At 39.3% G+C, this 20,917-nt stretch overlaps 1 protein-coding gene across 1 annotated transcript; it reads right to left on the minus strand.

The window, feature by feature from the left end:
- Positions 1 to 587: 587 nt before the first annotated feature.
- slc71a1-2 (solute carrier family 71 member 1-2) lies at positions 588 to 20,329 on the minus strand. The gene is made up of 12 exons (XM_088326854.1): positions 20,037 to 20,329; positions 15,904 to 15,999; positions 12,255 to 12,317; positions 10,488 to 10,615; positions 10,286 to 10,400; positions 9,266 to 9,484; positions 7,738 to 7,851; positions 7,457 to 7,528; positions 7,266 to 7,378; positions 5,202 to 5,299; positions 4,948 to 5,105; positions 588 to 3,941 (listed from the first exon to the last, which is right to left on the minus strand). The coding sequence occupies exons 1-12, from the start codon at positions 20,118 to 20,120 to the stop codon at positions 3,729 to 3,731; spliced, it is 1,473 nt and encodes a 490-aa protein (XP_088182980.1). The 5' UTR covers positions 20,121 to 20,329; the 3' UTR covers positions 588 to 3,728.
- Between the last annotated feature and the right edge of the window lie 588 nt (positions 20,330 to 20,917).

The following is a 20,917-nucleotide window of genomic DNA, read 5'->3' on the forward strand; positions in this document are numbered from 1 at the left end:
TGCTTCAACTGCCCAGAAAATCCCACCTCAGAGAGGTGGCCGCGCAGGCCAGGACGACGTTGGCCAACAGAGGTCCCCAGGCTTGCAGCCTGCCCCCCCCCCCCCCCCCCCCCGTGAACCACGAGGCTTTGAGAACCTGTCGTTCCCTCTGTCCCTGCCCAATTTTTTGTGTGCCTTATGAAATTGAATCAACATTTTAAAACTGCAGTTTGTTTCTCCTTGGGTTGTGTCATTGTGATACAAAAATTGGTTTAATGTGAAACCTTTGTGATTGAATTCAGGAAAAGGGTGAATAATTTTTCTATCTATATTCTATCATTTTCTAGATGTTGCTTTTTCAAGCTTTTGTATAAAGGCTCTTTGAACTTGGTCGGGCATTGTTACAGATACCGAATTGAGAAATGAATATAGTTTAGACTTTTTAAAGGCACTTCAAACTATGCAGCCAAACTTTAAATACAGTATTAATTTTAAACATCCTTTAACTATTAGCTACGCTCAGTAATTAGATTCAAGACACAGGAAAACAAATATTCTAAGCACCATGATTAATTAAACCACAACACAAAAACAAACAGAAGCAAATGAATAGTACAATAAACCTTTAATAAATAACTTCGTTAGTTTCCCATATTTACATCGTAACCACCTCGGCTTAACTGTCGCCATTACTCCTTTTCTTGGCTAATTTTAGGCACACAGAGAAAGAAGGGAAGGGCAAGTGGGTTTCACTTCCTGTTGTGTCACACTCGCACCACGTTCAAATGTGCAACACGGACCACCCTTACAAAGAGATACAAAAAACAGACAAAGAAAGGGGCTTTCAAAATCCATCACCTTAGGTCACTTTATAAAGACTGCTCTGACTGAACGATTTACACTCAGTAGCTCTCAATGTACATTTTGGTCCAGTATATGATAAACTAAAAAATATATTTATATATTGGCATATAACATCCCTTCTTAGATAAAACAGAAATCTAACAATTGTGTGCAGCAACATGGCCCACGCACCGCAGGTTGTCCAACCCCGCTGCCAGTTTGCGTTGAGACATTCCGTGATGGACAAGAATGTTTTTAAAACAAAAATCACATGAACCAAAGTGAAATGCCTGTGTCATGTGAAAAGAAATGGACGTCCCATTTTTTTAATATAAAAAAATAAAATAAACCCAAATTTTAAAAGGCTATGCACATTTATAAAAGATAAAAACATGAAGTCGGCCGTGAAAAACAAAGCAAAAAGAAAAACATTAACATTGGCACAAACAAACAACTTGAAATGCACTTGAAACGATTACAATGACACTAACACACACACACACACAAAAATAAAGAATATGCCGAAAAAGAAATGTTGCTGTAAAAGATGATATCTATTTGCTTGAGGATAAACTGTTGTTAGAGTGAAATTAACATTGGAGCACATTTTAACGGACATCCCAGTCGAACTCTTCGGAGGGAGCAGACCCAAAAGAAGTACTGTGCACGTACGTCGATGTTATGGTAACAAACCATCTATTTGTATGTTTTGCAATCTTGAGATGTTAAAATTAGAACCTGCAAGAGTATGTAGTTGGAAAATGGAAACGCAAGGAAACTGGGACTAAAATAGAGACTCGATGAAGGAAGTGAGGCAGAAAACCAGAAGAGAAACAATGACTGGAAAAGTGGGATAACAATAAACAGGAAATTGAGTTAATATGTAAATGGGAAAGCTTTTAGACACTGTGAATGATATTTGGCAAATTGAGGAATAAAGCAAAGTGATCAGGATGCAAAAAGTAAAAAGGACGAAGCAGTCAAGAAGTGGGAAGGCATATGACTGGGAGGGAGGTTGTCAATAAATGACAAACGCTTTCTGGGGCTCCGATGGGAGCGATAAATCAGATTACAGCGCCTTGTCAGACCTTGGGTCGTCATACAGGTTACATAATATTCACTGGAAGGCATCATTTTTTTTTAAATTAAAAGCAGGAAGCAAAACGAGTGTTTGTAAAGAGAATGAATAACAAAGGGGCTGCACATTTGTGGAGCTGTTCAAAGATGGAAACAACCTATGGAAATATATCAGATGATGGAAAAAATGATTGCAGCAGCAGTAAAAAGTTTAATCGGAGATATTTTTATTCCGTATTTCAAATGGGACTTTGGGTTCTACTTTAAATAGATTGTAAGGTGGAATATTTCCCCGCAGAAAAACGAAAGTCAACCCAAGGAATCTACTTAAAATATCCTGTATTTTGTGTTTGTATGTTTTATACTAGGAAGCGAAATCCACATTGTATCAATTAACGGAGACGGCCACATCGAGACGTGTTAGCTAAGTCCTGGGCCAATTTGATGTCATCTTCACCTAAAAACAATTTTCAGAATTTCCAACCCAGGCGATGGCTAAAAACAAATAGAATTTTCTTCTTAACAACATCACCACATTTCTGGGACTATATGGTGCACCTTAAAGCCTATTTGGCCACAAAACACGCACCTTATAAATGGTGCACCTTATATACCACAGAATACGGCAAATTAAATTGGAAATTAATCGGTGTGCATTACTACGCAAGGTTTAAGAGTATACTTCCATATTAGAGCAATGTTTGCTCCATTAATAACTCCCACTGGGCAAAATCACGACACATTGTTGGCATGAAAGTGCCACCAATTTACCAGTGGTATATAGATGAAATATTAGAGGGTTTCAAATCATCACACTATTTTTACTCGTGATGCCAGAAACGAGGATTTGCAAAGTGCATTCTGTGAGGTTAAACAATCTCTGCATTTCTTTAACAATGAACGTTAGAGAATTGAAAAAAACAAAGTATTTCAACAAACTGGCTATTTTATGTAGGCATACATATGAAATCGAGGTTTTCAACGTAGAGATAAAGAAAGACTATTTAACCCATCAGAATGCACTGTGTAAATGTGTGTAGTGGAACCACGAGTAAAATTGGTGTGATATGAGCTCTAATACATTTTTGTGTGTCATCTTTACCACTGGTAGTCTAGTTGTAATGTGTCTGCACTCTCACCGCCACTACACAGGTCTACTCCCAATACAACGTTTTGCGATTTGAGTTAGCCGCAAATATATGTACCGATACCTGCGGAAGCTCTAACCTGTAGTCCCTATTTCATGTGCCTTATGAATAAAATTTTCTGACGAAAGACTTATTTTTGGGGAGGACGCCTTATAGCGCAGAAAATATGCCTAGTTTATACTAGTGTCGGTCCTTACAACACATTTTAGCTGCGAAATCCTTTAAGCCAACTTCTACACTAAAGTCTTTCATATTCAATCGATAATCTGTTCCAAAAAATATTAGAGACATGCATAGTTATCCATTTAAATCAAATAATGGCCCTTGATTAGTATTCTGAACAAAAAAGATATATTTCAATTTCGGCTTCCTATTTTGCAAACTGTCTTTAATTTCACCTGTCTTTAAGATCTTTAATTCCCATGGAGGTTTACCAGAAAAAACATACCAAATTGCAATGCCAGAAAATTGTGAAGAGGAAAAAAGAAAATCACAAGAGCTTTGTTCTGATCTGAGTGGTCTCTACAGCGGACTGCTTTCCATGGTCCCCGCTAACCATTCCCTCCTGGCTGGCAGCACGTGACGAGTTAGTAACAGATTAAAACCCCGGTTGCCCCCCGCACGCGCACACTCACTCATTCGCACTCACTGTCACACACGTTTTCAAAAAGTGGTCTGAGGTTATACACTGCTGTCATCCAGCAGAGGTTCCTTGCCCTCGGCCCCGCTGCCTTGCGGGCTGTGCAAGTGGCTTTGAGCCCCGTTGCTGTGCTTCTTGTAGGCGCCGGGGCGTGCGCCCGGCCCCGTGTGCTCGGGGATAAACAGCGCCACCAGCAGCGAGAGCAGCACCGAGCAGGCACCGAATAGGAAGGGTGGGCCAGGGATGATGGCGCTCTTCGATGAAGGTTTGCAGTAGGCGGAGGAGACAACAGTAACAAGAGGGTGAATTATCAGATTGAATAACAATTACACAGGTAGACCTCCAATGCACTCAGTGGCATTGTGGTCTAACCTAGTGCGTCAACTGAGAATTGGTTGACCAAAATTTCTACGGTCATTTTTTTAAGGAGCAGCCTCAAAGTGAAGGAACACTCAGCACTTAATCTCACTATGTGTTTACGCTAAAATTCTTGGCGGAATGTGAACTTCCGACTTAATTTTATGTCATGCGTAATATTTTAATTTGTGTACTCGTGGAGCCAACTTTGTTCGCTTTGAAGTAGAATATGGAGTATTTTGTAATTCCATTTCATAACAGAGCATATATTCTTAAGTCAATTACGAGATGTCCTTGAAAATGTTTGCCATTCAAAAACATAAAATAGCACCTACAACACAAGACTGTGTGCAGTTTTTGTGTGCGTGGTTCACCTCAATGGACTTTGCTGGCGGCAAGTCTTCTCACTAGGCTATTCTCCAGAAGATATTTTTTTTTACAGTTTCAAACAGAAAACATAGTAATATCCAACTAAGATCAACAGGTTCCCCTTTTACAAGATTGGGATAAGTGCACCCCTAATGACAATCATAAACAGAACCACACAAAAAAAAATCACCTCCAACAAATAAAAAAAATTGTTGCTTGGGAAAAAAACATATTGCTAAAATGTTCTAGATATTGGAAAAAAAAACACCACTGAAACGGACTTCCACATATCAAAATGAAACATAGCAGGCGAATACATTATTGTATAAGAATCGTAGCCCCAAAAACATCAAATGTCCTGAACTGATCTGTTTCAACAACTTTTTTGGACTTGGTCTTTCCAAAAGAAGCGAGATGACAGTTTAATGAAACTCACCCATTGCCAGAGGGCAAAAGGCATTTTTTCGATTCAGAAAAACTGAAATGATTATTTAATCACTTCCGTGTGTTTCTGCTGTCCACGCAAAAGCTCACCTCATCAGTTGGGTTGGCCATATTGGGTTTGCCACCTTTCTCGGAGGCGTCCGTGTCGGTCAACTCGACATGGAAAAGGTAAAAAACAAAACCGTAGAGTGCTGGACCCAAACCGTTGCACAGGCCCCGGATCCCTGTGATCATGCCCTGGACCACACCTGCAAGAAAATAAAACAAAAAGAGTGGGGGGGAGGGTCAGCGCCATTTGCACCTTTGCGAACAATGTCTTTAGGACAAAAGGAGAGCTCGTTTACCTTGTTGGTCCGGGTCCGCATTCCGGGACACAATGGCGCTGATAGCAGGGAACGTGATGCTGGACATGGCTGCTACTGCACCGGCGGCCCACATCATCCTGTACCATGCCATAAAAAAATCCACTTAATTGAGTTCACCCACCAAAATTGCAACCATCTCATTCTTAGAGATACTGTTCAAAGTAGAGACCGTTTGATCTCTTATGAAAGAATATTAAAATGTCAACTTTTGGAAAAATAACACCGCCATTGAGACACTGAAATGGCTACTGGTGTAATACTTGGGGTCCCTCTAGTGGTGAAAGGGCAGAACTAAAATAATGAAAAAGATTTCCCTTTCGATAAAGACTTGAAAGTTTAGTGGCAAAAACAAAAATCATACATACTTAGCTGCTTCATTATTTGTCGCCTTTAGGTGTAATTGCTGTATTTTTAACCAAATTGGGACTTTTGATTCTGTGAGTATTGTATATAGCAGTTTACAAATTGATGTTCTGCATCTATTAGTATGGCGCGTCACTGTTTCATCCAGTATTACCGATAAAATCATAATTATGGTTGAGTACAACTGTTCAAAATGTGTACTTTCAGCAATGTATTCTTTAAGGAATGCAAACTGTATTTTCTTCGCAACAAAACCAGAGAGAAAGTAAAGTATTCAAGAAATAGATGCTAAATTCCACAAATGGAAAAAAACTGCAATGACAGCCAAAATGTTTCATGTAGGGGAGCAAACCTCAACCCAAAAAACAGCCTGGGGAGGGATGGGCGAAGCCAGGCTGTACTTGCCCAAGGCACACCACAGGAAATGGTTCCCCGAATACCGAGGCGGTTGAGGGATCCGTGAAGCGTGAACTGTACGAAGCCTATTTGCTTGACTTGATTCTGCACTTTGTAATAATTGAGCACTAGATGCCGCTGCATTCAGTGACACCGAAAGCAAATGCTTCAAAGCACAAGGAAGAGTACAAACTACGAAGACGCAAAGTGAACAAACCGCACTTTCATTTTTTTTTTTTTTTTTTTGCAGAGTCTCTCAAAATGTTTTTGATTTTGGGTAACCCTTGCTGTAAGATGACAATTATGTCAGCTTCTATAGGTAAGCCTCATGTTATGCAAACTAAATACAGATGTCTTGACTTATGAGTGTTTGTGCACTTTTGCTTATTATTCAAATTAAAAGTTTATGTCTCAACAAACAAAATGATTTTTTTACTGCTAGGAGGCGCCAAGTTCTACACAACGTCCCTTTAACAAACTTAGAATGGAAAAATTTGCATGTTGCCATTTTCTGGAACACAAATTTCGGCTTTATTGCTGCTTGTCTTCAAATATTGGTTGTTATTGCACTGGGACTTTTATTTCTTTAGAAATATTTGTGATGGATACCTTATTATCATGACCGTAAGGCACACACAAAACTCTCAGATTTTATTCAAATTGTGCGTTCTATATACATAACATTTATGGGTAAATTCCAATGTCTTTGGAGATTGTTTACATATTCAAATAAATGTGACTAGTATGCCATCTCCTGTGACTTTTATGCCTTCTCCCATTGGCTGAGAAACTTCCAGCGTTTCATAATGAAAATGGATTGTCGGCGTTTGGGCTAACTTATACGCCAAGACTACTGTTTGGCAAAGCTGTTCTAGTCAAAAACAGAAGACGACAATTTTGACGGTTTTGTTTGATATAGATTACCAGTGACAAAAAATTGAGCATTAAACCTTGTTTTGCACAAGCTCTTGTTGAAATGTTGATTTATCCATGTTTTGCTTTGCAATCAACCACAACGAAACTCAGTTTTGCTTCCGTTGTATTTTCAAATATGCACACTTGTATGCATGTCAGTGTTTGTTGTGTGGTTCACCCTGTGTAGTGTTAAATACAGAAATAGAACCAGCTACCGAGACTGTGCCTTTCAACACAGTTGTGAAAATACGGTACTTGCCTTGACTCAATAAGGCTGCTAAAAATTGATTTGTACTTGGCTTTGTTCCCAACTGCAGACACATAAAAAACAGAAAACCAATGCCGGAGGTGCCATTGACGTTTCCTTACCAGGGCTGTGAGCCAAAGCCATACCAGGCCAGCTGGAGGATCTGGAAACCGAGACCCAAAAGGATGGTATTCTTATTCCCGATGGAGCGCATCAGGATGCCCAAGACTACGGTCTAGATGAAATGGGTAAGTGTGATGATTCGACACATTACTCACACATTCCGAAATTACAACACAGATTACAGCAGCACCTGGGCCAATATGGAGAGAATCCCTACTACCGCGATGAAGGCAGCCACCGTCTCCGACGAGAAGCGAATGACCTGATGAATGAAAACATTGTCAGGCTTGCATCCTTTTCCTTATCAAAATATAAATGGCATTTGTGCTTTGTTAATTGCGTGAAATAAAAAACTATTTAGAGCAAATAAAAGATAAGTAGTGTCATCTAATCTCCTCTTTGACATTTTCAAGTGACACTTGAGATTTACACCCAAAAACCACGTCAATTGGGTGTCATCATGCCCGTTACCTGTCTGAGATAGAGGAAGAAGCTTGAGTATTGGCCCGCCTCAGGGAGGTAGGAGAGAAACACTGTGATGCAGATGAGCAGCACCGTCGAGTCCTGGCCCACTTTGCGAAGGGACTGCAAAGTCATAAAAGCAGGGATAAAAACAGCGGCAAATTGCTTATTACCCCCCTTTTCATCATCAAGGCTAACATAGGTGACTATTATGTTTTCTTGGAATTAACGTATATTTAAAAGGGGGTGCGTCGTTTCAGGTTTCCTTAGAAAGTTTAATAGAGTAGAATACTTTCTCTATTAAGTATGTGTTAACGATGCCCTTATGATTTGTCCCCACCGGGTCTATATGCTTTTAACTTACTTTTAGCAAAGCTGTTCGGGGTGCGGAATAGGGGGAGGATTGTGGAGAGTGAATTTATGCTCGTCACCGCAGTTTTTGTTAGTGCAGCATAAAAATGGTAAAAGTAACAAACGGCCTATTTCAATTACAGTCCACACCAGGCAAAACCCCAAAAATGTTAGCGTTTTTTCGAGCGCGTCTAAGAAATGTACAAAACTTTCACATAAAGGAGCTTTACACAGGCTGCAAGGATGACACAAGGCCAGAAGATGGTAAGAAGTAAAAGTTCAACATTCTGTACTGCTCACAACCCTGAGCAGTGTGCGTGGACTATGGAGGAATTATTTGTAATGGAGAAGACAACATTTCGTAAAAGAATACAGGAGACCAAATACATGGATAAATGGGATAAATGGATGGACGATAAGAAAATTAAGGACACCTCTTTCAAACAAGGAAGACTGGACTTTAAATAATGACTTAAACATTGCAGATATTCACCAACATTGCAAAGTTGTTTTTTACTGCATCCCCTCCCCTTTTTCCCTCTTTGTTGTCTTTTGCTTTTTTCTTGCATGTTCAAAAAAACACACACACCTTTTTTAAATTAAATTACAAAAAAAGTTCAAAATTGCGTAGAATCTTTAAAATGTTCTTTTTTTAAATAATACTATGTCTGATATTCTTTGTGAAATGGTGCTTTTAAAAAACAATGTTTGTATTTTTATCTTTAAAAACAGTTTTATTGGTCATGTAACATTTACTGTTCTGTCTTATAACTAATCCATGCCACATTCGTTCAAGATTTTTACACTTATTTCTTGTTAACTGCTCATATACCTGGTTTGTTCATTTTTATTATTAAGTTTGACATTTAAAGAGTACTATTTTAACATTTGTTACATAGATGGGGTTTGCTAAAAAAAAATTTAGTCAGTATAAAAATTTGACATGATATTTTTGTCGATTGGAATACCAATTACAAAGTGGCTTTATTTACAGGGTGTGTGCGCGTTGTGGCGTGTGTCGCACTCATTATAACCCTCCACTAATCTGTTTCCTCGTCCAATTTTTTGTTAAATGATTCAGCTAGGCAATTGTGTTTACGTGTCAAGCAGTGTCAAAGGTGTCATGTATCCATTTCAAAAACTTGTACATCAAACATTCCTGTCATAGCAGGTAGTGCTGACTCACTGCAAAGGGATCAGCCTGTTCCCAGGAAATTGGCGCTCCCCACGACGCGGGCCTCATTTTCTCGGGAAGCGATTCGGGCACAGCCACAAGGATGAAGCAGATGTCCAGCAGCGCGATGGCCGTGGCCAAGATCACCACTAAGGTGTCGCCGTATGCCCCTGACAAGTAGGAACCAATCGCTGGGCTGGTGACAAGGCTGGCTGCAAATGTGGCAGACACCTGAAGAAGGGTGTGGCAAAAACCAAAAAATATGGTTAACAGAGAGAAAAGTCTTGATTGTGATGTTGGAAATGTTTTTCTTTGGTATTCAGACAATTCTGGGCTTTTCTTTTACTTAAATTTCGTAATACATTTACCTGACACCTAGCAGATAGCTTTAAATAGGCACTTTTAACAAAGCTTCAATAGGGCCTTCTACCAGTGTCTAGTTCAAACCCACTTTGAATTACCGTGATTGGCAGGCCCAGGTGTTACCGGGTCTCAAGGAGTTGGTTGGGTAGATGGATGGGATGCTGCCCTGTTGGGCCCCATAGCCTTTTTGATTATGATGTTTGTTTGCATGTTCAGCTTTACCATCACCTACCATAATTCGGGAGAATAATTCCGCTCAAGATGTTTCAGATGATAGATACTGGTGCTTGTTGCTCACCGTCTGCCTATGCTTATTTTATTCCTCTTTATTTTATTTAGAAAATAGGCACTGGCCTCAGGTGAAACTACATCTGGTGAAGAAAAATGAGCGGGCATATCAGGGAAAGACCACATGCTTGTCAGACCCACCACCACAGAAAAATAATGCGCCTACCCTGCTCAGGTTTTGTTAACATTTTCACTTTAAACTATGTATAAAGTTTCTATAATTCCATCATTATGAATGACCAATTGGAGAATTTCGCACTTCAATATTAACATAAACATAATATTGAACTTGACAGGTTATAATTAATTTCCATGTGATTAAACGAGGACTGCGGTACAACGCACTACAAAATGTTGCAACAAGTTCCTCTTAGTTCTCACCAAGCCGTACGCTGTGCTCCTCTCATGCTCCTGCGTAATGTCAGCCACGTACGCGAAAATGACAGAGAACGTGACTGCAAAGACCCCCGACATAGATATGACTGCAAAATACCACCTGGAGAAGAAGAGGCGATAGCAGGGTCAGAGAAAGATCCGCGTCCCTGCGAGCGGCGCCACGCGATATTCTCAGTCACCCACTTACCATGGGCTGATCTTCATCAGCGGGATGGGCGCGCAGGTGAAGAAGACCGTGAGCAGAAGGAAGGACTTACGGCCCCAAACATCTGACAAGGCCCCGATGAGTGGAGCGCTGAGAAATGACAGCAGGCCCTGTCGATGACACAAAATGGAATAAAGGAAAAGTGGAGAAAAGAAAGTCCCCCAAAATATTTGTAATTGTTATATTACTGCATGATTACCGTAAATTCCGGATTTTAAGCCTCTACTTTTTTCCCAAACGTTATTCAGTTATGCGGCCAATTTATGTAATTTTTCTAACGGCCGCCAGCGGCGCTCGAGTACAAAAGGTAAGATTTAGACCGTTGGAATATATGCGCCGAGGAAGACTGCAACTTCTTGGCTTGTGCATAAATTACATCTTTTGTCTCCTTCTGTCTTTCTATTTCTCTTTGGATTTCTTTCTTCCTCTCCCTTTGTTTTCCCCCTCTCTCACGACTTTTTATTTTTTGTTTCTCCCTCTCTCCCGCCCTCTCTTTTTCATTCTTTGTCCCGCCCTCTCTCCTTTTCCCTCCCTCTTACTCTTATTTCTTTCTCTTTTTCTTTCTCTTTAATCTGCTAGTCCGGCCCCCGACAGAATGTTTGTTCTATCGTGTGGCTCCAGAGTTAAAATGAGTTTGACACCCCTGGCTTAAGGCATGTTAAAGTCAAGACTTTTAAGACTTAAATGATTTTTAAAATCAAATTTAAGACCAAGTGGATGAAAACAGAACTCAATTTTAAAAACAAAACACATATTCCTTGCACACAATACATTGTGCCTCATACACATGACCCAGCACAGCTTTAAGCCATGATGAAAAATGTTGTCGGACACTCACTTCTCGTTAAATTTACACTTGGTCCAAAGTAAACATCTGTCCCAAGTTGCTATGTGTATTGTGGGTAGAGCTAAGACATGCGTCTGTTCTGAAAGGCCTGACTGAGATATCACCGTTTTGATAGTTCTGCTATTGTGGTAAAAAGATGTTGACACAAAAGTAAACCGTTGAATCAAATAGGACAATTTATAAATGTAACCAGATAATTTTAATTCAAACAAACATAAATTCTATTAATGTGTTCACATTTTTTAGGACTTTTGGAAATAGGATTGAAGACATGTTGATGCCAATGAAGGCCTTATTTTTAGAATAATGAATTTAATGCATTTCAAGACTTTTCTCTGTCCTATTTCAAAAAGACCGCCCGCATTTTTTTATGTTGTTTTAATTGTAAAGATTTTGTTCATGCAAAAAATAAATATTACACAAAAAATTGTGATACGTCTTTTTAAAATAATAGCAACAATATAAAGACTTATCAATACAAAAGTTATTCTTTTATTTCTTGTTACAATTACTGTTGTCACATTTTGAAGTGATCCAATGTGTTTTTAAATGTTAAAAACATTTTTGATTTATATTTATTTTTACCACTCTGACCACCCCCTGAAAAAAGGGTTAATAAAAAGTTTGAATCCCTAATATGCGGTTAATTTTACTTTTAAAAATGTATTGTATCGGGAGAAAATTCAGAATATTTCATGTATGTTAGACTTTGCAATTGTACTTAATGTACACACACACACACACACACACATAAGTATGTATTATGTACAGTATTGGACCACTTGAGCAAACCCCTTTTAAAATAAAGGCGACATACTAAACTAGACCTTGTACACACTATGTCTGAGATGTGAATTTTTTAAATCATATCTGGTCTTGAAATATCTACACAGATTTTATACCTTGACGCCATGGATGAGGCCATTCATCAGGAATGTGTGGTGAGGGAATGTCTTGTGCAATACCTACAGAAAAATAAACAATTAGCATGGTATAAAGCAGCTTCCGTATACAATGTATTGTTACAGAACAGTAACAAAGAGTTTAATGGGGAAGCGTAGAGTTCAAATCAATGGTGGCCAGATTCAAAGTCCACATATTACGTGTGCACAGAGGTTTTTAGCCTCATCTAGGACTCTCAAAGCATTTGAGATTCCATAAACTACACTAAATCAAAACCAGAGTATGTTTCACGGACAGCAACAATACAAGAATTGATTTACTTGACTCAATTATTGAAAGACATGGGCCACAATATTGAGAAAACATCAGGGGGGAATACGTCTTGCAAAAAAAAATCCTGTAATTGGTAAAGAAAATACCATTTGATCCGAGAAAATGTTTTGCAGGAAAAGGTCGTTCGGTGTGTTGTCCAACTGAAAAAAATGATTGCAAACGCATTTATAAAACCTGCTAAAAATAACTGATTATAGAAATGTGGGTGTCATCATCAAGTGGGGCTGTAATAAGTGATGTTGCAAACTTGCCATACACATTAATGTTATGTAAAGTATACAGTACTATTTGTCTGGGCAGAGATTTTACAGACCAAAGACGAAGGCAGTTACTCCCCAGAAAACAGTTGGTGACAGCTTTTCTATAATTCAGAAGAGGTCACCAACAGCACCATTAATAATCAACTCAATAAAGACGATACACTTGCATAACACTAGCCAACTGTCGTCACCTGTATGTTTGTGGTCACTGGGTGACATTTACAACAAGTGAGAAAATATTTGCCATTCTTATTTAATGATCCTGCTGTACTACATTGCTGACGTCTTCTATACCCGTCAAGGAATAAGCACTAGTGACTCTTCATAACAATTTGTATGTACATCTTTATGGGTGTACAAAGTGCACTCGAGTGTACATGCGCCCCTAATTTTTTATTAAAAAAAAGGAATAAAATGTTTCACTTTTTCTCAGCTCGAACTAAGCATTGTATGTGACAAGTGTTAAGTATGTGCAGCCATGATTAAGATCATTTATCGACAACGGAAACCATGAATGTCTACATTTAGTGTCCTTTAAATTCCGGTTCATCATCACATACCCCAAAGAGTTGTTTCCCTCTTCTTGCATATTTTTCCTAGACTTTGTTTTCTCTATTCAGGGTTCGTATACCCTTTTCATGGCCAAATTCAAGAACTTTCCAAATACTTTCATGACCAATTTTTCCAGTACCTTCAAAGGACTATATTATATTTTTGGGTGTTTTTCAGAGAATCAGTGTCTAAATAGGTTCAAATGGAATTGTAAATAGTTAACAATTTTTTACATTTTATCATTTATTTTTAGCACTGAAGAGCTATTTTATTTTATGGTTTTACATTTTCAGACATTTTTTGTTGTAGTTTGACTTCAAACGTGTTCAGTATGCAACAGTAGGGGACAGTATTGCTTCACATGACAACACCTTCAGTGACAGACTGCTGTCACAGTCTTGTTCCACGGACAGACTGAGGAGATAATTTCTTCCTCATGCCATGAGGCTCTTTAACTCCACCTAGGAGAGTAAAATCCCACATTAAACCACCCCCCCCACATTGCATATTACCCTATTTTTATTACAGTGTGGATTTTCAAGATACTCACCCAAAATTCAAGCATTTCCCCGACCTTGAAAACATTAAAATCCAATCATTTTCAAAGATCTCAAGCACCTGTCGGAACCCTGTCCTTTCTGTAACATTCATCTCTGGTAACGTGAATAAAAATAAGTGTCATAATGAGATATAATGTAATGCCTTTTCGTATGTCATCCGTAGCATTACTGGTGGTCTAGTGGTTAGGAATCAGTGCTCCCATCGCTGCGACCCAGGTTAGTTTCACAAAAACTGTTTCGATCGTGGTCAGCAAAATTTACCTACTGTTTATTCATTGCACAAATATGTTAGTATAAAACCTTGTGTATAAAGTGCTCCAAACTTGAGAAAAAAAAATCTCATACACAAAAACTACAGTAATTACACACAAAAAATTAACAAATCACGTTTACAGAGCTCTAAATTAGAAGATATTTACTCTTGTACACAGGACATAGTGCTGCCCACATTCTATACCTGTGACTCATTTCCCCAAATAAAAAAATGCCTCATTAACGCCCATTAACACCGGAAGCAAAATATAACAAGGATTTTAATTTGTTAAATAAGATATGACATCACAATAATGATTTAATCACAGTTGTTTTGTTCAAATGTATTTCACCCAAAGGTACACCTTAAAAAATGGCAACTTGTATAACTGGTTTCCTAAGGTGCAACAATTAAGAACAATCATTATCGAACGGTAGTGTCTAGTACTAGCAGAAAGAGACGAAGAAAAAAAAAGAAAAGAAAAAAAGACTGTATGGTAGGACGCGAATGTAAACCAAGAAGGCCAACTCAAAATGAGTTTCCCCCTGGTGGTTTAGGATCTAAAATCAGTATTTTCCAATGCGTACCAGAAGGATTTGAGGGCAAAGTGCCCTGTGGCTCGCTGCAGAAGACGTACTCGATGTCGAGGTCCGGCTCATCACTGAAGAGCGGGAAGACGCTTCAGAGTGACCAGATGATGAAGTCAAATTAAGAGGGTTCTCCTGCTACTGGTAACCATGGAAACCAGTGTGAGAGAACAAACCCTAACCGCCCCAAAAAAACGACCTGGAGAGGGATGAGAACCGCTAGGCTGGTCTTGCCCAAGACATACCACAAGTGCAAATACCCAGAAGGTTAAGAGATCCATTATCCAACAGTCAGGCTAGCTGCTGGCCAGATTCAGATATAACAGTTTGCATAAAAGTGTACAAATGTGTTACCAATTTGTATTGAAATATGTTATTTATTGTGGCCTTAATAAAGACTAACATGTGAATTGGTCAGATTTTTTTCTTCAACATAAATGCTCCACCCTTACCGACATGTGTACAAAAATCCATGGCATTTTAATTGAGACTGCCCTTAATAAATCATTATTTAAGGTTAGAGATTTTTGGGCTTGCTACAGACGAAACAGTCACAAGTAACAATGTGGAATTCACTTCAAAGCAATGCAAAGTGCACTATTTGCTATGTTTATTTTTAAATGCTTGAATTGGTGAAGCAAGTATTTCATTAATCACAGTGGTTTTAAACAAGCTCACAAATGTCAGTTTTGGAAAACAATAGATGCATGTCATGAGGAACCGTTCTAAAAAAAATACCTGACCAACAATCACCCTTGTTGAATCGGCAAATACATTTGAAGGGCCTTTGTGGTGGCTCACAACAAAAGACAATCACCCCATTTCTACCACAATAACCCCCCTCAAAAAGCAGATGGCACCCACAATACCCCAGAATGATGCCCTTTTCTGAATTTTTACCAAAGTAACTAAATGTAACATCCCACTTACGACTGGGATTGGTTCAGACCAGCTGATCACAAACCCATTACAATAGCTCTTTCTGGTACCGAGACAGTATATTGTAACTCTACTAAATGTAGTGGCAGAATTTTAAGAAATGATCGTCACACAAAAGATGCGAGTGCTTCTGTCCAGTGGCATCAGTGATAGAGCTTATTTACCGAGAGCATAGGTGTGGTGAGCAGGCCCCAGGCGAAAAACTCCAAGAAGATGACCACCACGGCGTGGTAGACACTGGGCTCACCAATTCCCTGAGGCTGGAAGAAATCATGCAAATATAAAAAAAATTAGAACATGTTCCTGAAATGTGCCAAGATGTGTAAAATTTGGTACGTCAGAAAAAGAGTAATGCCCATTTGCTTTTTCCTTGATATCAGTTTGCTATCACTTTCTCCTTTCTTGTCCACAATCTAAAGATAAATAATGAAACCTGGAGCCAAATCCCGGCAGTTTTATACCTGATCGTGAAATACACCAACAATGATCGATACCAAAATCTACAAAGAGGGTTTGGTTTAACACCAGTCAGTTGGGGGGGGGTTTCTGGCTGGAGCCCATCCCAGCCATCTCCAGGCAGTGGGCAGGGGACACCCTGAACTGGTTGCCAGCCAATCACAGGGCACGCAGGGATAGACAACTCATTCGCTCATTCTCACCTAGGGACAATTTGGACCGGCCAATTCACCTGAAATGCATGTTTTTGGAAAGGAGGAAACCGGAGTGCCCGGAGGAAACCCACGCAAGCACGGGGAGAACATACAAACTCCGCACAGGAAGTCTGGAGCTGGATTTGAACCCACGATAGGTTCCCATGACATGAACTGTGCCGCACAAGCGCTAACCACTGCGCCGCCGTGCTGCCCATTTTTATCTTTTGATATTCAAAATTTTATTTTATGTATACATGTATATAGCTTCTTAGATTTATTACCTTGGCAACTGTGTGGACAGCAAAGTAAGAATGTCATTGTGCAGGAAATTGTGGTTCTTAACTGTGCATATGACCATAAACACTTTGAATATTGTAAAAACATGTGCAAAATATCAAAATGTATTTAAATATTGAAAAATTCACTAGTGTAATAATTGAGTCCATAAGAGATATATCGATGTATATATATAAAATTAAAATATTCCCATTTTTGTATTCATTTAACAACTACCGGTACTGTTTTTTTGTTAAATGCAAATTAATCATATTATTTATTTAATACAATATATGTTAAATTTAATCCGAAGTTTGTTTTATATTTTCACATAAAAGTTAAGTAAATTGTTTAATAAGAAAGCAATATAAATAAGTAAATGCTAATAACCAATATATACATTTTACTTTACAGAACTATTAGAATTAGACAAAAACTAAATTAACTACAACATCTAGATTAAATAAAATGCATGTTAAATTAATATATATATATATACATATTTTAGATATCTACCTTGGTCATATGCCTCAAGAGGGGTGACCGTACTAAATAGACACCATATTAAAATGGTCTGCAAGAAAATGTGTGCCTGTAAAAAAAGTAACTTAAAAAAAGATGGCAGCTACTCAACTGACGTCTCCATTCATGCACACAATGTTAGACAAACTCCTGCTGATGGATGTTGCGCCATCCACATTAAATAATAATAGGCTGTTCTGCTATTCACTAATGTGTGGGGAGATAATGGAGGCTGTGGCAGCTGGGACAATGAGCAATATTGAAAACAAGTGCCCCACTGGAATAAAGCGACATCAATTCAACTGTATTCGCACCACAGGTCTTGATTGGAATTTTTTTTCAAGCAACTCGCATAAATTATTGGGCGAAACAAAATCAGACATTTTCAAAAAGTGCAAACTACCTTTATGGGCATTTCAGTGGAGACCAAGTGGGATGAAACTAATTTCTGCGCCGTTAATTGTTTTACTGATGCCTACAATTATGGATCAATACATAAGCTAGCCCACACACACTTGTGAACAGCACTTTTTTCAGGTTTACAATCAGTTGTTCTTAAACATAAAATCAACTCTTACTGCATTTTATAGGGAAAATAGAGGAAACATGAGACTAATTGCATGCATTTCAGCCTCCGATATGGCACGTTAGACAGTGAATATTTGCAATGTCAAAACTGCTGGAGAATTCTGCAGATGTGCTCGGCGGCCAAACTAGCCATGTGATAAAACACTATGATGGCAAAGTAGATGGACACAAATCAGGAATGATGTGTGTACACAATCGAACTATGAAATGAAATGATCTGCATTTATATAGCGCTTTTCAAGTCAATGACTTCCCAAAGCGCTTTACATTGTGCTTCACATTTCCCAATAGCGGCCGTGATCTGTGCAGCCATGTAAGGCGCTAACCTGCTTATTGGGGGTATTGGGGGTTCAGTGTCTTACCCAAGGACACTTCGACATGTAACACGGACAAGCCGGGATTCGAACTGGGATCCCTTAATCCTAAAACGATCGCTCTACCTCCTGAGCTACTGCCGAACTACGTCACATCGCTATAATGATTAGACTTTGGTTAACCGCGCAGCCCAAGCATATAGAAGAAGAATATAATATAATTTACTTTTATTGTCATTCTTTGTAACAATGCACACAGAACGAAATGTCGATACATCTGACCCGTACAGTTAAACTGTAGCGAGCCGATGCAGCCGCAGCCAAACAGGGCGCAGCCATTTTGGTCATTAGGTGACCAAACCCCCCAATTCCAACCCTTAATGCTGAGCCCCAAGCAGGGAGGCAATGAGTACCAATGCTGAAGTCTTAGGTATGACTCGGCCGAGGCTTGAACCAGCGACCTCAGAGCGGGCGCCCTACCATCTGGGCTACCGAACTGGTGTGTGGTGGTGGCGTTAGAAGCCCCGTGAAGCAGGTGTACCATGTGACTGATTCAGGAAATTATTTGCTAGGTTTGAATGCAGTTCGAAATAATAGCGGCAAAGAAGCACTTTGTGTCCAAACACATTTTCTGTTGTTACAAAAAACAAACACTACAAAAAAATGCATGTCAGATTAATTAGCCGGATTCACATTATCCCTAGGTGTGAATGAGCAAGTGAGTTGTAGGTGTCCGCGTGGCCTGCGAGTGGCTGGCAAGCAGTTCAGGGTGTCCCCTGCCCACTGCCCCAGGATAGCAGGGATGGGCTCCAGCACTGCCGCGACCCTACTGAGAATAAGCGGTGCAGATAATGGATGGATGGTATTCAGAGGATGATTTACAAATCACTATTTGGTCGCAAGCATGTTAGATACTGTTATATACACAAAATTATCTTGAAGTTCCTTCTTTGTTTGGAGCATTTCCCTGTTGGGCTTCACTGCTTGATGGGTCTTCATTTTGCAATCACTAGCTACAGGTCCATCATAAGAAGGATTTACAGGCTATTTTTTTTTATTTGATTTGTTTTTTTTTTATCCTGGGGCTTTCACTGCCCTAAGCAAGCGTGCCTGACTGCAAAAAACTATATATTGCCTATGTATAGAAAAGTTGGCATTCATGTTTTTCCTCATCTTGCTCGAATACTTTTTTTTTGATACACTTACAATTTAGGACAGTCTCTAAGCACTACCATGGTATTATGTTTGCATATTAACATTATTTTTTATCTTATGTATCTCTTTTGAGTCTTTATTACATATTCGTCACTGACTCACACGTCTAAATTCGTTGTAAACAACGTTTACTACGTTGTTCTAAATGAAAATTAAGACGCTGACATAGTGTAGTCATTCAAAAAGTAGTTTTGACCTTTGACAGCCAACGTGCTTATTATGCTAAGATAGCTTATTTTGGCTTGACGCATCATATCTGTTATAATTTATGAATGATAAGAGGGACAGACGTTTTATGAAAATATTCAATTGGTAAATAAAAGTTGATATTGACGTGTCGCGGACTTGACGTTAGTTCAGCTTCTAGTGTAGCCTAGCTTAGCTCTTAGTCTCAGTGGTGGATACATTTCGGCGGACACACTATTAACCAACAGAGCTTGGGTGCTTTTGGGGGAATAAATTACAGGTCATGGTATGGCTGGTTTGTTATAATGTAAAGCGAATAAAACGCCCAACGTTGGCCGAGTTGACGTAACAACTGCCAACATACATCGCTAGGCCGCCGAGCTAACGATTAGCCGCCTAGCCGTGGTAGCGAACACTGTAAAAAAATAATAACATGTAAACAAGCGCAGTTAGCATTAGACAAGATATTTATAAATATATTGTGATAATGAATATATTTTCAGGAAGCCTATATTCTCCGAAGTGAAAAAACAACGAACTCACACTTCCACCATCTTTTATGATGATTTTCTTAGCCAGAAGAATGCTGCGGTTCAGCCGCTTCTTCTTCTTTTTCTCCCCCGTCATTATTCACTCGTGTCCATCCTTAGTGGTCAGTCTGTCATCGTGGTGGCGCCTCAATAACGAATAAAATATAGCAGTCAGCCGATGTGGCTCGTTAAGATCATTACACATTGAGGAAAGACAGCAACGAGATCATTGACAAGATGATTTCTCAACAGCACTAGAACGAAAGCACCTCGCTTTTGCTGGCCCCTTCCGGAACCAAATAAGGTCCCGCCCCTGGGCCATTTCATCGAGGTCGGCAATTGGTCGGTATGGATAGCTGTGTTTTGATTGGTCGAGTAGAAATCAGTCGGTTCAGTGTACAGTGCCGTTCATGGCGGGTTCTTTCGCGGTCATTGATGTAACGGGGAAAACCTTATATGGTTAAACGTTTAACCCCTCTAGTATATCAAAAGGCGGGATTGTTTCTAAAAACCTAAACAAGAGATTTACGACGCTCGTTTTTAACGTGTGTAGTTTATATTTTAGAATTGTTGTGACGGAGACGACACATATGCATAATTTCATGTCATTCATCGTTTTTGGGTGGTTACATTCCAAATCTTAACAGATTTATAAAAAGACGCGAATGGTGAATAAAATAACAGGTAGTAAACTAACCAGCTAGTTGCCACAGTTGGAGGCACACTTCTCTCTCTCTCACACACACATACACAATCTGTACCATGTATCCTCATTAGGGTCGCGGGGGTGCTAGAACCCATACCAGCTATCATCGGGCAGTGGACACCCTAAACTGGTTGCCTGCCAGTTGCAGGGCACACAGACAGACTACTCACTCACTCACTCACACCTAG

Source organism: Urocampus carinirostris, chromosome 1 (assembly GCF_059441175.1).
Source record: "Urocampus carinirostris isolate Australia breed hairy pipefish chromosome 1, RoL_Ucar_1.0, whole genome shotgun sequence".
In the NCBI taxonomy this organism is placed as follows: Eukaryota; Metazoa; Chordata; class Actinopteri; order Syngnathiformes; family Syngnathidae; genus Urocampus; species Urocampus carinirostris.

Coding starts and splice junctions, on each gene's coding strand:
- slc71a1-2 (XM_088326854.1), bottom strand. CDS start 20,120: ATGACGGGGGAGAAAAAGAAGAAGAAGCGGCTGAACCGCAGCATTCTT. Junction 9,485..10,285: donor GGAGCACAGCGTACGGCTTG/GTGAGAACTAAG, acceptor ACCCTTCTTCAG/GTGTCTGCCACATTTGCAGC. Junction 7,529..7,737: donor TCTTCCTCTATCTCAGACAG/GTAACGGGCATG, acceptor TTCATTCATCAG/GTCATTCGCTTCTCGTCGGA.